Here is a 16,464-nt window from a genome sequence, read left to right as displayed (position 1 = left end):
AGTAGAGTAATGATGTAATAAAATTATATAAAAATATGTAATAGAATTATATAAAATCAGAATTATATAAATAGGATTTTATTAGCTACTTGTTAAAAAAAATATAAATATAAACAAAGAATATCTTACTGCCATAAAACGTTCGATATACACATTCTTATATAAACGTTTGAACATACACAATTATAAGAACTATAATAGTTTTTTATTTTTGCGGGAAAATAATGTTTATGACGTGTTACATTTAAAGAAATTCTAGTATCATAGATTAAATTATATTATTTTAGTGCACTTGCGCGATGTGCGAGTTGTCGATCGTACTGAGGAGATTTGATTACTATTTTAGCAATAATAAAACGTAGAAAAATATCGATATGCATTATTGTACTTATATATCTCGTCGAGTGATATTACTTCTCATCCGATATTGTTTCGTCATTTCTTTCGCCTTCTCTATTTTCGCCTATAAAATATCAGCTTACAAGATGACAAGAGCATATAACATGTATTTAATGCTCATTACGCGTAAGGCCTATTTCTGTCTCTAAAGTTTGTCGAACGGATAGCTATTGCCTCGACAATATCTAGTGTAACCCGACAGTCCCGACACTGACACGCAAATTAAAAAACGAAAAGCACATCTAACTGCAACGACAAGGAGATCAAGAGGATTACATACACTTCGGCGAGTTGGCAACGTAAATGAATGTAAAGTTGTAAATAAAAAAAAGACACACATTACACCGCTCTATACTTACATCATATATCCCCGGACAGGAAAATCCTCCCTGTTTGATTTTCTCTATTGTTGTGACGTTAGTCACAGATCGAGATCTTATGTATATTAATTTCGTCGTTGCATCTCGCATAGTTATACGAGAAAGAAAAAAAACGGAAATGTTGTTTAAATTTATACTGTGTTCAGCTCTGTTAGAGGATACTATGTTAATGCATTCTTTTAAGCGTCGCGCGGTAGAGGGAGAAAAATTAGCCGGTAAATATTGAAACACTCGAATACTGATAAAAAGGAAGAATAATAGATTTCTCGATATGCATATACATATAAATTCTGTGTATAATAAAATTTAATGAAATTTCTTATGAAAAATTAGTGAAGCAAATTAGGCTCGTATTTATTATAATAGTTATCTTTGGCATTTAATATTACAATGTTATTCAAAAATAATTAAATATTAGCAATTTAAAATTCGATTTCCTGAAATAGAAAAATAATGGTTTTGCAAAAAAATATGCAAATTTATATGTAATATATTAATTATAAAAATATATAATATAATATTATATTTCTCTTCATAATTATATTAGAAATCTTTGTACCGTATTTTAAATTAGTTATGTACATTAATTACAAATAAGTCCAATTTGGGTAAAATCGAATTTTATTTATATCCTATAATTTTCAGTTGTAATTGACTAAAATATAACTAAGATTTTTATAATTTTATACACATATATCTAAATTTTGTAAAACTATTATATTTTTTAAAATAAATTTATTAAATTATAATAAATCAAATTTTAAATTGCAAATACTTTGGAGTTGAAGACAATTATTTTTGAATAATATATTGTAAAATATTAAAATAAAACTTTGTATATAACTTAAAGATAGCTATACAAAGAAATATAAATGTAAGATTTGCTTTATTAGCTTTTTATGGAAAAATTTATTAAATTACATCTTATTATACACAGAATTTATGCGCATATCGTTATTTGCCAAATAAAAAATCTGTTCAATACTTCCCTATCTCTTGATGAAACAATCAATAAAACATGAAGATAATTAAAGAACGCTGATATTATCTACTAAAGGTATAATGTTTCAATTTAACAAATTTTACTATTTTATCATCTATCATTCATAACATTGAGAATACACATTTTTATATATATAATACAATAAAAAAAAATTAATTAATTAAATAAAATTAAACAGTAATTAATCTATAATATATTTTGAAAGAAAAAGTGTTTAATTTAACCGAAAAAAAATTAAATAAAATTTCTACATGTATTTGTTTATATATAAAACATCAATTATTAAACTAATTTATCTCAGAGAATAATAGAGTATTAACGTAATAAAAACATGATGTAAAAGAGTTGTTAAATATTTAAATTTTATGTAAAAAAATATTTAAATTTTATGTAAAAAAATATGACATTAATATTATTTTTATATCAATATTTAATTTATAAATAAAAATGTTATAATAATAAATTGTGGTCTAGTATATAATTATTATGAATGATATATTTGCGTTCCTGTTTCGCTTAAACTCTATTGTATTTTCATTAATTTAGACAATTTTAAATTATAACTTCAGAAAAATATTCTGAAAATATATATATCTTCCGAGAAAAAATATAAACTAATACATTATTTTTCAATCCATTTAGCTATATGTATATGTTTTTCTCTTAAAACACTTAAACATTTAATTTTATCAAAGAACCAAATATTTTATCGATGTATCTTATATATTATTGTAGTAATATATGTTTGAATATAAAATACATTCCTAAGGTAATACTTATATTATATTGCAATATATAGAGAAAAAGGCAAATAATTATGTCTATTACACACAAAAAATATTTCTGTATCTATATAGGTACTATATATACTAAGTAAATGTAAAATTAAAAATGTTTAGACTATGTAAATGCTTTTTAATGAAAAAATTATCTGTTGTATCCGGGAGCAAAAGATATCGAGAATCATATAATCTAATATGAAAACACTGACCTTTCATATCATATGTCAAGGATTTTAAAAATACTCTTAATTTTATTATATCATACCGTTCATTAACGGAACTGAGAAAAAATTGATGATTTACAAAAATATAGTCAGATTATATTTTTACAATATTAAATTATTATCCTTTTAAATTTTAAATAATAAAATTAAAATATTTCTTTGATAAACAGAAAAGTTTATTTAAATATGTTATACATTTAAGTGTTTTAAGATGAGAAGAACATATATAGCTAGGTGGATTTTTTTTAAATCTATTTGTTTATATCTTTTCTCGGAAGATATATTTTCAAACTATTTTTCTAAAGTCATAAATTAAAATTGTCTAAAATTTAATGAAATACAAAATGGTTTAAACAAAGAAGATTTTGAAACACAAATGCATCATTGATAATGATTATATAAGACTAAAAACTACGCATATAATTTTAATTATTTTATACAATATATTGTATTCAACTATTCTCTCTCCAAAGTTCTTTTTCTTATCTAATGAACATGTCTGTTCTTTCTCTCTTATTTAATTGTCTATTTTTATTATTTTTTTTAAATTTAAAAATTGCTTCGAAGATATTTTATATATCATGTCAAGTCATTCACTCAAAAAATTTCTCTCTCCTTTTTTGAAAATTCCTATACACTTCAACTCGTCTTTCAGATTCTCCCGTCAATGTACTTCTCCCCATCCAAACTTCAAGCGTGCAATAGAAAGAAGATGATTCTCGTTAGTCTTGATATGCCTTCGTTAGCGTGGCAATTGTATAAGCGCCATAGTTCCGGTGCCCAGGGATCGTGATACACGATCCGCATTCGGGTATCATCGAACGCCTAGTCATTGTCATTATCATCATCGGCTGCGCCGTCGTGTGGTCATCATCGAGACCGAGCGAAAACCAGTGTTCCGAAACGCGATCTAAATCATTGCTCAGACGCAACATTGACGTGAACTCCTCCCGATAACTACACGTACATGTATTTATATATATATACATGTGTTTGCCGTTCGATAATACTATCTAACTTTTAATGTGCATACAACATCAATCACATCCAAACGGTCAGTGTTGAATGGTGATCAGTGCGAATGCCGACGACGTTCCTCTCGGTCGTTCAGTGACTTGACAATAAATTATCAACGACGGAGTAACGAGGTAATCTGACAAATCATGTAAATGCAAGATCCAATCGTGTTTAATAATAAGTTAAGCGCTTTTATTTTTATGTTTTGCTAATATTTTGATATGAATCTATACACGGAGAGAATTTTCTCTTAGAATTTACCCTGAAAATTATGGTAATCGTGGGACAATATAGTATGGAAAGAATTTTATGAGAATTTCTCTGATTAATATATTTATCACAATAAACATAATAATATCTGCACGTTAAAATATAAAACATGTTTGAGTAATTTTACCATGCAGTTTAGTAAAATTAATCAAACATGTTTTATATTTTATTGTGATAGATATTATTATTTTTATTGTGAAATCAATCAAAGAAATTCTCATAAAATTCTTTCCATACCATATTGTCCCACGATTACCATGATTTTCACGGTAAATTTTAAGAGAAAATTCTCTCTGTATACCTATACATACACCTATAAAATATTATTGCATCTATATATATTCGCGCACACATATCTCTATATCTGCAATAATCTTATTTGAAATTGTTAACATTGATGGCTATAAAGGCATTGCTTATTCTATTTGATCTTATCATATTGTTCGATGAATTGAGTATAAGATGGGACTATAAGATATATGTGAAAAATAATGTAAAAAAAGTATTTTAATTTTCGCGAACATGAGATACACAAGTTTTAAGACAATTTTACATAATTATTATTATATTTATATAAAATAAAATTTTGCGATAAGAGATGTATAAAAGTGACTTAGCATATTTTTTTTTAATAAAATTAATGATAAATTATTTTTAAAAAACAGTAAACAATGAATCGTCATATTTTACTAACATCGTAATCGAGAGAGCTCGTTATCATCTTATTATCATAAAGCATTATTAAGATGAATATGTAGTTTTAGTCTTACGTAAATTTTGTTATGCCCGTGGATCTTATTATTTATGTAATTATTAAGTGATTTAAATGCACGCGCAATTATTCACAGTTTGAAAATTTGTGTTTTCTTGTTAAAAATGGTCCCCGTTAAAATTTTTGTGTTAAATATTTAACACATTCATGTAAATTAACATATTGCTGTTGTGTTAATTGAACTCAAATGTTAAATTATTAAAATAACTGAAAAAAAGTGTAAAAATAGCACAATGTGTATTTACTTTTAATTTTACACAATAAATATGTTCGGTATTATTAGTAACAAGATTTATCTGTTAAAATTTACAAAAAAAAATGTTAATTTTACTTTATAATATAAGTGGGGATGATAAAATGTAAAATTAACAATTTTTTTAGTTAATTTTTACATTAAAACTATGTTAATTTAACATTAAATTTATTTTAAGTTTACTTAAAGTTTGCATTTATTTTATGTTAAAATATTAACACAGTATTCGTGTCATCATTTAACATATCCGTATTATGTTAAATTAACACAAAAATTTCTGTGGACCGTTTAGGATATGTGATATTTGTTAAATTTAACACAAATTTTTCAACTGTGTTGTATTATTGCAATCGCAAAGTTTCTAATCGGAAACTGTATCTTCGCTACACACTGTAGTTGTGTATTATGCTGCAAAAAGATGACCGATGTGAACCTGGCGCCCAACTTAATAAAAAATAAAAATAAATAATACAGTTCGTTTGTACCTCGTTTGTACCTGTTTGTACCGTTTGATTTTTCGTTTGTACCTCAAAGGGTTAAAAAATACCAGGGGGTGAAAAAATCGCCAGCGCCCAACTTTAAGATATTTTAATTTCATTAGAGCCATTCGAAAGAGAATCGTTTGTACCCGTTTGTACCTCCTTTAAAATCGTTTGTACCTCAAAGGAACCGGAAGTACAGGCTTTTCAAAATTCGACCAAGAGGTACTTTTGCTATTTTTTGAGATTTCGAAAAACGGCCGACGCCACTCGAAAGAGAATCGTTTGTACCCGTTTGTACCTCCATTCAAATCGTTTGTACCTCAAAGGAACCGGAAGTACAGACTTTTCAAAATTCGACCAAGAGGTACTTTTGCTATTTTTTGAGATTTCGAAAAATGGCCGACGCCACTCGAAAGAGAATCGTTTGTACCCGTTTGTACCTCCATTCAAATCGTTTGTACCTCAAAGGAACCGGAAGTACAGGCAAACTACCTCTTGGTCGCATTTTGAAAAACCTGTACTTCCGGTTCCTTTGAGGTACAAACGATTTGAATGGAGGTACAAACGGGTACAAACGATTCTCTTTCGAGTGGCGTTGGCCGTTTTTCGAAATCTCAAAAAATAGCAAAAGTACCTCTTGGTCGAATTTTGAAAAGTCTGTACTTCCGGTTCCTTTGAGGTACAAACGATTTGAATGGAGGTACGAACGGGTACAAACGATTCTCTTTCGAGTGGCGTTGGCCGTTTTTCGAAATCTCAAAAAATGACGAAACTACCTCTTGGTCGAATTTTGAAAAGCCTGTACTTCCGGTTCCTTTGAGGTACAAACGATTTGAATGGAGGTACGAACGGGTACAAACGATTCTCTTTCGAGTGGCGTTGGCCGTTTTTCGAAATCTCAAAAAATGACGAAACTACCTCTTGGTCGAATTTTGAAAAGCCTGTACTTCCGGTTCCTTTGAGGTACAAACGATTTTAAAGGAGGTACAAACGGGTACAAACGATTCTCTTTCGAATGGCTCTAATGAAATTAAAATATCTTAAAGTTAGGCGCTGGCGATTTTTTCACCCCCTGGTATTTTTTAACCCTTTGAGGTACAAACGAAAAATCAAACGGTACAAACAGGTACAAACGAGGTACAAACGAACTGTATTATTTATTTTTATTTTTTATTAAGTTGGGCGCCAGGTTCACATCGGTAAAAAGATGTTATATAAATCGTTTTTTCCAAGGTTTTTACAGCTCTTGTGTACGATATAAAATTGTCTTAAATAACGCATTGATATGCATACGGCAACGTTTGCATCTCAATATAGCAGATGTACATATGTTAATACGTTATCATGACAAAAAATTGTTGCAAGAAGTTACATTAACTATTTTAAGATTCAAGTGCATCATTTCGCATGAAAAATGCAAAAAAAAGGTTGTAAAGCGTTATACAAAAATATAATTTTGTCTATTTTCAATAACTTCTGATTTTAAGATAACATTAAATTGATATTTTTCTTACATTCGAAAATATTTCTTACGCAATTGTTCGAATGTATATATAAATAATTTCATAACGCACGTATATAAATTCGAGGCTAAAATTATATTTAAAATCCAATAATCTATAGTTATGTTAAGAATTGAAATAGCAAAAAAAGAGCAACGCAAGTTTTTGTTCTTTTTCTTAATCCCCTTGCGAGTAAATTACACGAATAAATTACATAACAAATGTTGTGTTGCTTCAACAAGTTACACTCACAGGATACGAATCAGAAATCAGTTTTTGCACTGATTTTTTTTGCTTTAACTGCTCCATATGAAGTCTAATTTAATCGCTTTATATTGCCAAACCATAAAAGTCTTAATAAAGTATACATTCCGTTTCACGCGTGATGCGCATGAAGTGACAAAAAATCTATAGTTCATGTCACGCATAATGTAGACCTTCTATTGTTTCATACGCATCATGCGTGAAACGGAATGTACCTTTAGATATGTGCGAAATGAAAAATGTATGAATCTATCAAAAATATAGTTATTAGCTATTAAATTATTACAATGTAATCATAATAAATAAATTGTGTGTACAAATATTACATGATTGTTAACAGAATATTAATACCACAGAAATCATTTATTTTAAATATTTCATTAAATTTTTTTTTGAAATAACTAATTTTTCGATATTAACTCATCAACTGAGGCATTTATGCATGATATCGTAATTGTTTAAAAAATTGCTATTCTAAGCTATATCCATGCAAAAGCGCAAGCCAATGCGAAACGCGTATATAAAATATGCTGAATAACTTTAATAATTTTAATAACGTATAAATTTAAATATAATTACGTGACTCGGCAAACAAATTAATCAATGATTGACAAATAATTCAATGAATTATTCAATGATTAACAAAAAAACTGATTGTATCTCGCATCATCTTGCCGGTGTGAAGTTGGCACCACAAATTTAAAAATCGAAAGTTTTATCAAGAGTTCTGTTTGCACTCTTAATAGTTCTACAGTTCCTGATAGGTTTTATAAATAGTTCCGGTGAAATACATAAAAAAATAGCACTTTGAAAATATGAGGTGCTAATTAACTTCCCGTAGCACCGCAATATGTGAAAAATGCCATTTAAATCATCGCATCTTACAGTTCTCGACGAGTTCTATAGTTCTATATAGGTTTTAACAATAGTTCCGGCCTTTAAATATTTTTAAACAAATTTTTAATTTAAAAAATTGTTTAAAAATGTTTAAAGGCCGGAACTCTTCTTAAAATTAATCGTAATGGTGAGAACTATGCGAGAACTATCGAGAACTGTCGAAAAAGCGATGGAAATAGCTAGCACCGCATAGTTCTCGAAAATGCGGTGCCAGCGGTAAGATAAAAAAATTGTTTAAAAATGTTTAAAGGCCGGAACTATTGTTAAAACCTATAGAACTATAGAACTCGAGAACTGTAAGATGCGATGATTTAAATGGCATTTTTCACATATTGCGGTGCTACGGGAAGTTAGCACCTCATATTTTCAAAGTGCTATTTTTTTTATGTATTTCACCGGAACTATTTATAAAACCTATCAGGAACTGTAGAACTATTAAGAGTGCAAACAGAACTCTTGATAAAACTTTCGATTTTTAAATTTGTGGTGCCAACTTCACACCGGCCATCATCTTGTTATTTATAGAACTCGACATTGTTGTAAAAAAATATCGGTTATATACCAATATTTTTATACAATAATCGGAAAATCGATTTAAACGTATTAAGTTCTAATGTGACATATATATATATATGTACATATATACATACATACACAATCGATATTACATAACTTATGTAAACATAATATCGATATTATATCACTGTAAAATCTATTTATCGATATTATAAAACTTCTCCGAATATATATATAGATAATGCATACAGATATTTTATCGTATGTGTACAGTTGCGGACTATAAGGTTGTCCGCTTTTGCTATGATAAGTTTCGAAATACGGGTTTTATTTAAGTATATAAGCACCAATGCATACGGCATATTCTAGCGGAGCAGACGTACAAGATGTATAAGGGGGCAAATGTATTAATATATTAAATAAATAATAATAAAATTGTTAAAACTCATAATTCAGCGGACAACCTTTTAGTCCGCGACTGTACACATAATTAAAAATTAAAAATTTTTAGCATTGTTAAAGATTAGAGCAAAAACATGCATTCACGATATCGATGTACTGTTGCTATCGAAATTAATCCGATATTCTATCTCTGTTCTTAAATATACATATAAATATTTAATATATAGATATTATATTATATTAATGTATATATATATATATATATATATATATAGAGAGAGAGAGAGAGAGAGAGAGAGAGAGAGAGAGAGAGAACTAAATACATAGTCTTATTTATCGATATTGATTTGCTATTATAACGCACAATCGCTACTATATTCTACTAATTCCGCACATTTATTGAATTTGACAGAATTTCACCAGGATGACGAACGCTTTAAATACTTTGGTCCATTTAGTCAATTTAGTGATTTACGCCTTCACACTACACTATGCCTTCACCAAACTATACTTGCCTTATACGGCTTACAAAAGTTTCGAAAAATTCAATCCTGGTAACATGAAGTACTTAACGATATGGGATGTGGTAAGTCATATATCTTTTTTCTATTGGAAAAGATTAACCATCTTTCTCTTTTTTTATGTGGATAAAAAATACTATATGTGTAAAATATATAGAAATAATTATAGAAAAGTCATTAATATATAGAAGTATTATAATTTTTTTTATTCTCGTGCTAGAAACAATTTTGTGCGCGCACTAATCAAAATATAAATGTCATTCAAAACTTTATCAAAACATATTAATATTTGTAATTTTTCGTGTATTTAATAGATAATTTGTGTAAGTATTATAGTTTTATTTAATTCACGTTGCGATGATCGTTACGCAGCATAATTTTTATTTTGCAATTTTTCAAACAAATTATATTTTATGAATAATCTAATATTCAGCTTTTGTAAAAAATATGTCTTATGCGTCAGAAAAATATATATATCAAAATATCAATATAGATGTATATCAAAATTAAATATTCAATATTCGCAACATTATGAAGTATTATGTAAATTGAGTTTTCCTTTTAATTTTTCAGACTAAAATATACAAAACATATTTCCCTGAATTTTCTAAAACATAGATCACCTAACTTCAAAAGCGTATTATTAATGATAATAAAAAGCATTTTCTCTTCGAGTTATGAAAATCTTATCTGCGACAGAGATTTGCAAAAGATTGCAAGGTCTAGCAAGGTTAGAGGTCAACTTCTACTCCAATTGATTGATTATAGTTTGAAATGGAAATTGAACTCAAACGATTCTGAATAGGCTCCCATATCAATTCTACCAAATGTTGTTTAATTAATTCTCGAGTCGATCATCCTCGTGTTCTGCACGTGACATACATATATACATGCGCGGACGAGGATATGTATGTGTATGTAAAGTTTGTTACAATTTTTAGAAATCTATTATCTCGAAATTATAAAAAATAATTTATCACTGAACGATGCGCAATGGCGGAATTGTAGTACACAATTGTTGTAAGAAACAGATCCAAATTTTATTACATGCATAAAAGTGTCTAAAAATAATTAATATTTGAAAAACTAATTATCATGCGCAATCATTTTTATTTTCATTTATTCCTTTTTCAATAGTTCCAGATATTTCATGAAATAGATAATTACCAGAAAAAAATTGTTTAATGACTTTTGAGAAACATATAAATAAAAAATAAATAAAAATTTAATTCTTATATAACTAATTCAAGTAATTATTTTAAATCTTAAATATAGAAATATTTTACACGTGTCTATATACAAGTATTAATTAATATAATTATTTTATTATAGATATTTTAAGATGCTTATAATAAAATCTGGTAATATTTTACACAATATATACGACAATTAAAAATTTTAAATAGATAACACAGTTTAACAAAAAAAAATTGACTTGAACGAGACTAGTCATTTCTCATAGTTTTTTGTACTCTAAATACGAATCTATAGTTTCCAAATTGTTCCATCACATCACAATTTTGAGAAATTTGCAATTATAGTGCAAAAAAGGGCTATTTTTACTTTGTCATATTATATAACTACAATATATGACGTGATGGAGAAGTTTTATTGCAATCAAAATAAAGTATGTTGTTAGAAGTTTCAAAAGGAATTTTTGGTGTTATAGTTTCAAAAGGAATTTTTGGTATTTTAGTTATAGTTAATAAGATAACCATACACCCCATATTTAATCGCATAAATATCATATTATAACCATAACTGACACCAAAAATTCCTTTTGAAGGTTGAAAGTCCTAACAATATACTTTTTTTTATTGCAATAAAACTTTTCCAGCACGTCATATTGTGACTATAATGACAAAGTTGGTAAAAATAGTCCTCTTTTGCAACTTTAATTGCAAATTTCTCAACATTGTGACGTAATGGAGCAATTTAGAAACCGAATTCGTCCAAAAAACTGAGAGAATTTTCCTTAGAATTTACCCTGAAAATCGTGGTAATCGTGAGACAATATGGTATAGAAAAAATTTTTTAAATATGTTTGATTAATTTTACCATACTTTTAGTAAAATTAATCATATATTTTATATTTTATTGTAATAGCTGTTATTTTTATTATAATAAATATTAATCAGAAAAATTCTCATAAAATTCTTTCTATACCATATTGTCCCACGATTACTATGATTTTCAGGGTAAATCCGAAATGCATAGCCGGCATAATAATTTATAACAATTTGTGTATGATTTATGATACTTATATGGTTTTCGAACAAAACATTACAAATACGACTTGACAATCAACCTTGTTAATCTTTAATATTCTTAGTTAAAATCAAAGATAAATATCTGTAGAATGTGTGTAAAAAATAAATGTCTGAGAATATACAGTGGCTTGATTACTTACGCGATAGATTCCGATAAAATAAGACACGTAAAATATCTATTTTAATAAATCACTGGTTAATAAACACCGGAATGTGTTTACGGTATCCGGTTGACGAGATTAAAATACAGGGTGCGATTTAATATGATTTATTAATTAAATGGATAATGCAACGCCAGGAGTCGATCCATTCTTTACACGCGGTGTTTTATTAATGACCGAGAAATTCGATAATAACGTCGGTAAAATTATAATGTCGCGCGATATTAAGTGAATCGAATTAGTATTAGCTGGTTAATATACGCGAAATCATCGGGGATTAATTAATCGCGCGACTTGATAATAAACGCAGTTTGTAGTGATTTTAGATCAAATAAATCGCTAGTATTTGTCGCGATTCGATAAATAATATTACAATGTATACATCCTCCCCACTCGAGCCTCGCCACTTGAATGACAACAAGGTGAACACGTTGTAGACGTAAGACTACCATATGATTATGTCCTTGACGTCACGAAATATTTAGCATAATACGAGGTAGACGTATTTAAAATATTTTGTTCCTTGAATTTTTCATGAAGTATTATAATTAACAAGCAATTTTTTCATAAAATATTTTAGGTACATTTATGTCATTAAAAATTTTTTAATTTAAATTTAAATAATTTGCAATTTAAAAATAAATTGCGAATTTTATTTAAATAAATTAGACTTATCAAAACGATATTGATAAATTTTATCACAAATTAAACATATATATGATAATACGATGGTGCAACATATGCGTGTAATAATAAAGTTGTAATAAATTTCAATTATTGATGAAAAAAAAAACGTTTTTATTAATCGTCATAAAACATTTTAGCATGTTAGTTAGTCGGTTAAATTAGGTTAATTATAAGTCGGCGGGATTGCTCAATTTTTGTTAGTGAGAGAAGGTGGATATATCTTTTTCACGATTGCATTAACAATTTTGTACTAAATTCCAAGTCTCTATAGAAACTTTAGATTTTGATTAAGAATAATAAATTAATCTCTCTTTCTGTTTCTCTTCCCTTCTAGCTTCTCAGAAACATATTTATCAGAAGACGAGCAAACAATAAGTGAATTTAATCACATGTTATAAAGAGAAATTCACCTTTTATATATTTTCAAATGTGAAAATTTAAAGAGAGATAGAGGAAGTATAAGAACTATTTTAAAGAAGGGAAGAAAATTGCAGAATTCCAATAAACTGTAGACTGAAAAGACACGCCTACATTCGAAAAGGCGACATCCGCTTAAGGTCTGTAAATAGCAGTGGAGACGTACAAAATCAATATTTGATCAACAATGAGTTTATAGTATAATCGGATCCGCTTCTTATTTTAATTTATGGCATTAATATCTCTCTTTCGAGAGGGAAAAAAAAGCCGCGCTATTTTTAACCGAGCTTTACTTGGAGCGCGAGTGCGCTCAAGATAGACTCCAAGTTCTCCGGTAATAAGAGAGCGCGGGGTACCCGAGGCAACTCGATCCGTCACTGAGATGTTTCTTCCCCCTCCCCATCCTTTCGTCATTCTCTCGTGAACGCGGCCGCGTTGAACCAGTGCCAAACGCACGCACGCTGCGGTCTTTTCTCCCTTCCCTCTCTCGCAGTTTTACTCCATTATCCGTCAGTAAGTCGCGGACCGCCGACGCGAGTGTTTCGAGAAGTGTTTTCGTGCGACGATCACGTGAAACTTGACAGAATCTCTCGCGCTTCGGGAAAGAAAAAAATAAATAAATAAATAAACCGGAAAGAGACACAGCGAGGAGACCGGGATACATAGTATCGACCGCTTTAAGAAAATCGAAGCGCGCGTTTTCCGCACCAAGTAAGGGTAGATCGATCGGCATCCCGAGGTCGTCGAGACGGCCGTAAGCCGATTAAAAATAGGGCTCTCTCTTTTCTCTTTCTCTCTCTCTCTCTCTCTCTCTCTCTCTCTCTCTCTCTCTCTCTCTGCTTCTTTCTTCTCTCTTTTTCCTCTCGCGAGACGCGATCGTGTCGATGGACGACGGTAAATGCGGAAAATTCGTTCCTTTTCCCCCCACGCGTGCAAAGTGTTGTTGTTGTTGGGCAACAATCACAACAATGCGAGCGATTCCCTTCGGATTCCGTCTACGCACAAAAATATAATCTCATTCACGACACGAGGAACACTCTTCTCGTATTTTGTACGCGAAAAACACATGGAAAACCGTGACACGTCGCGACTTCCGGTCGGAGAGGAGAGGGGTGTAGGTTATGTGTCCGCGGACACGCCGCGTTCCGGCGTGGCATCGTCCGAATTCTCGCTCGCTCGATTCGATTTCTCACCCCTATTAAGCTGGCCCCACCACCAACGCCAAATAAAGTCGCACCTATCGATTAATTTAGTGCTAATTATGTGCTAATTTGTTGCCGTAGTCCGGATTTTGTCGCTCAAACCGTTTAGCAGGAATTAATGTTCAAAGTGGGGGGGCTGGCTTGACATTAAGCTAGCCCCCCCCATAGTGAAAAAAAAATCGCACCTATCAATTAATTTAGTGCTAATTATGTGCTAATTTGTTGCCGTAGTCCGGATTTTGTCGCTCAAACCGTTTAGCAGGAATTAACGTTTAAAGTGACATTAAGCTAGCCCCCCCCATAATGAAAAAAATTATAGAATGCTCCGCGCCGTATCAAGTAAAAGTAACTCTAAAAATGTGTTGATCCTTTGTTTTTGGTATCAAAATAATCTACAGAGAGTGTACTAACCAAATAAATGCAAAACTGAATTTGTTGCTCGATTTTAACTATCATCATCAAAACGCGACGCTTTGTCGCCACGGAACACATACGTCGCGCGGAAATATATCATAAAATTAATAAAAAAATTAGTTGCTCGGCTGTTTTTGGTATTAAGATGATCTACAAACAATATGCTAACTAAATAAATGCAAAACCGAATTTGTTGCTCGATTTAAACTATTTAATTAAAGACTTTGTCGCCGCGGAACATATATGTCGCGCGGAAAAATATCATAAAATTGATAAAAAAATTAGTTGCTCGGCTGTTTTTGGTATTAAAATGATCTACAAACAATGTACTAACTAAATAAATAAGAAATTGAATTTGTTGCTCGATTTAAACTAATTAGAAAAGAGACTTTGTCGCCGCGGAACATATAAGTCACGCGGAAAAATATAATTAAAATGATAAAATAATTTGTTGCTCGGCTGTTTTGGGTATAAATATATTCTACAAACAATAAACTAACTAAATAAATAAGAAATTGAATTTGTTGCTCGATTTAAACTATTTAAAAGCGAGAATTTGTCGTCGCGGAACATATAAGTCGCGCAAAATCTCGTTTTTAATTAGTTCAAATAGTGCAACAAATTCAATTTCTTATTTATTTAGTTAGTATATTGTGTGTAGGTTATATTTATACCAAAAACTGCCGAGCAACAAATTATTTTATCACTTTAATGATATAAATTCGCGCGACTCATATGTTCCGCGGCGACAAAGTCTCGTTTTTAATCAGTTTAAATCGAGCAACAAATTCAATTTCTTATTTATTTAGTTAGTACATTGTCTGTAGATTATATTTATACCCAAAACTGCCGAGCAACAAATTATTTTATCACTTTAATGATATAAATTCGCGCGACTCATATGTTCCGCGGCGACAAAGTCTCGTTTTTAATCAGTTTAAATCGAGCAACAAATTCAATTTCTTATTTATTTAGTTAGTACATTGTCTGTAGATTATATTTATACCCAAAACTGCCGAGCAACAAATTATTTTATCACTTTAATGATATAAATTCGCGCGACTCATATGTTCCGCGCCGACAAAGTCTCGTTTTTAATCAGTTTAAATCGAGCAACAAATTCAATTTCTTATTTATTTAGTTAGTACATTGTCTGTAGATTATATTTATACCAAAAACTGCCGAGCAACAAATTATTTTATCACTTTAATGATATAAATTCGCGCGACTCATATGTTCCGCGCCGACAAAGTCTCGTTTTTAATCAGTTTAAATCGAGCAACAAATTCAATTTCTTATTTATTTAGTTAGTACATTGTCTGTAGATTATATTTATACCAAAAACTGCCGAGCAACAAATTATTTTATCACTTTAATGATATAAATTCGCGCGAGTCATATGTTCCGCGCCGACAAAGTCTCGTTTTTAATTAGTTTAAATCGAGCAACAAATTCAATTTCTTATTTATTTAGTTAGTACATTGTCTGTAGATTATATTTATACCCAAAACTGCCGAGCAACAAATTATTTTATCACTTTAATGATATAAATTCGCGCGACTCATATGTTCCGCGGCGACAAAGTCTCGTTTTTAATCAGTTTAAATCGAGCAACAAATTCAATTTCTT

General features: G+C 29.6%; 1 protein-coding gene across 4 annotated transcripts in view; it reads left to right on the top strand.

Moving 5' to 3' along the window:
* Positions 1-3,606: 3,606 nt before the first annotated feature.
* LOC145936827 (androgen-induced gene 1 protein) overlaps positions 3,607-16,464 on the top strand; it is a 26,567-nt gene continuing 13,709 nt past the window's right edge. For 2 of the 4 annotated variants that reach the window (XM_083039430.1, XM_083039433.1), the window contains exon 1: positions 13,741-13,930. Coding sequence is in view for 1 of the 4 variants with exons in the window: in XM_083039431.1 (XP_082895557.1) it covers positions 9,588-9,749 (162 nt within the window). In the remaining 3 variants the exon portion in view is untranslated. Of the gene's footprint in view, positions 3,937-9,575; positions 9,750-13,740; positions 13,974-16,464 lie in introns of those variants that run through there. The other 2 variants (XM_083039431.1, XM_083039434.1) reach the window with 2 other exon arrangements.

This window comes from Prenolepis imparis, unplaced genomic scaffold (genome assembly GCF_030444845.1).
Source record: "Prenolepis imparis isolate NDT839.2.m4 unplaced genomic scaffold, iyPreImpa1.0 SCAF_5, whole genome shotgun sequence".
NCBI classification, from domain to species: domain Eukaryota; kingdom Metazoa; phylum Arthropoda; class Insecta; order Hymenoptera; family Formicidae; genus Prenolepis; species Prenolepis imparis.
This window is presented reverse-complemented; position numbering and strand designations above follow the sequence as displayed.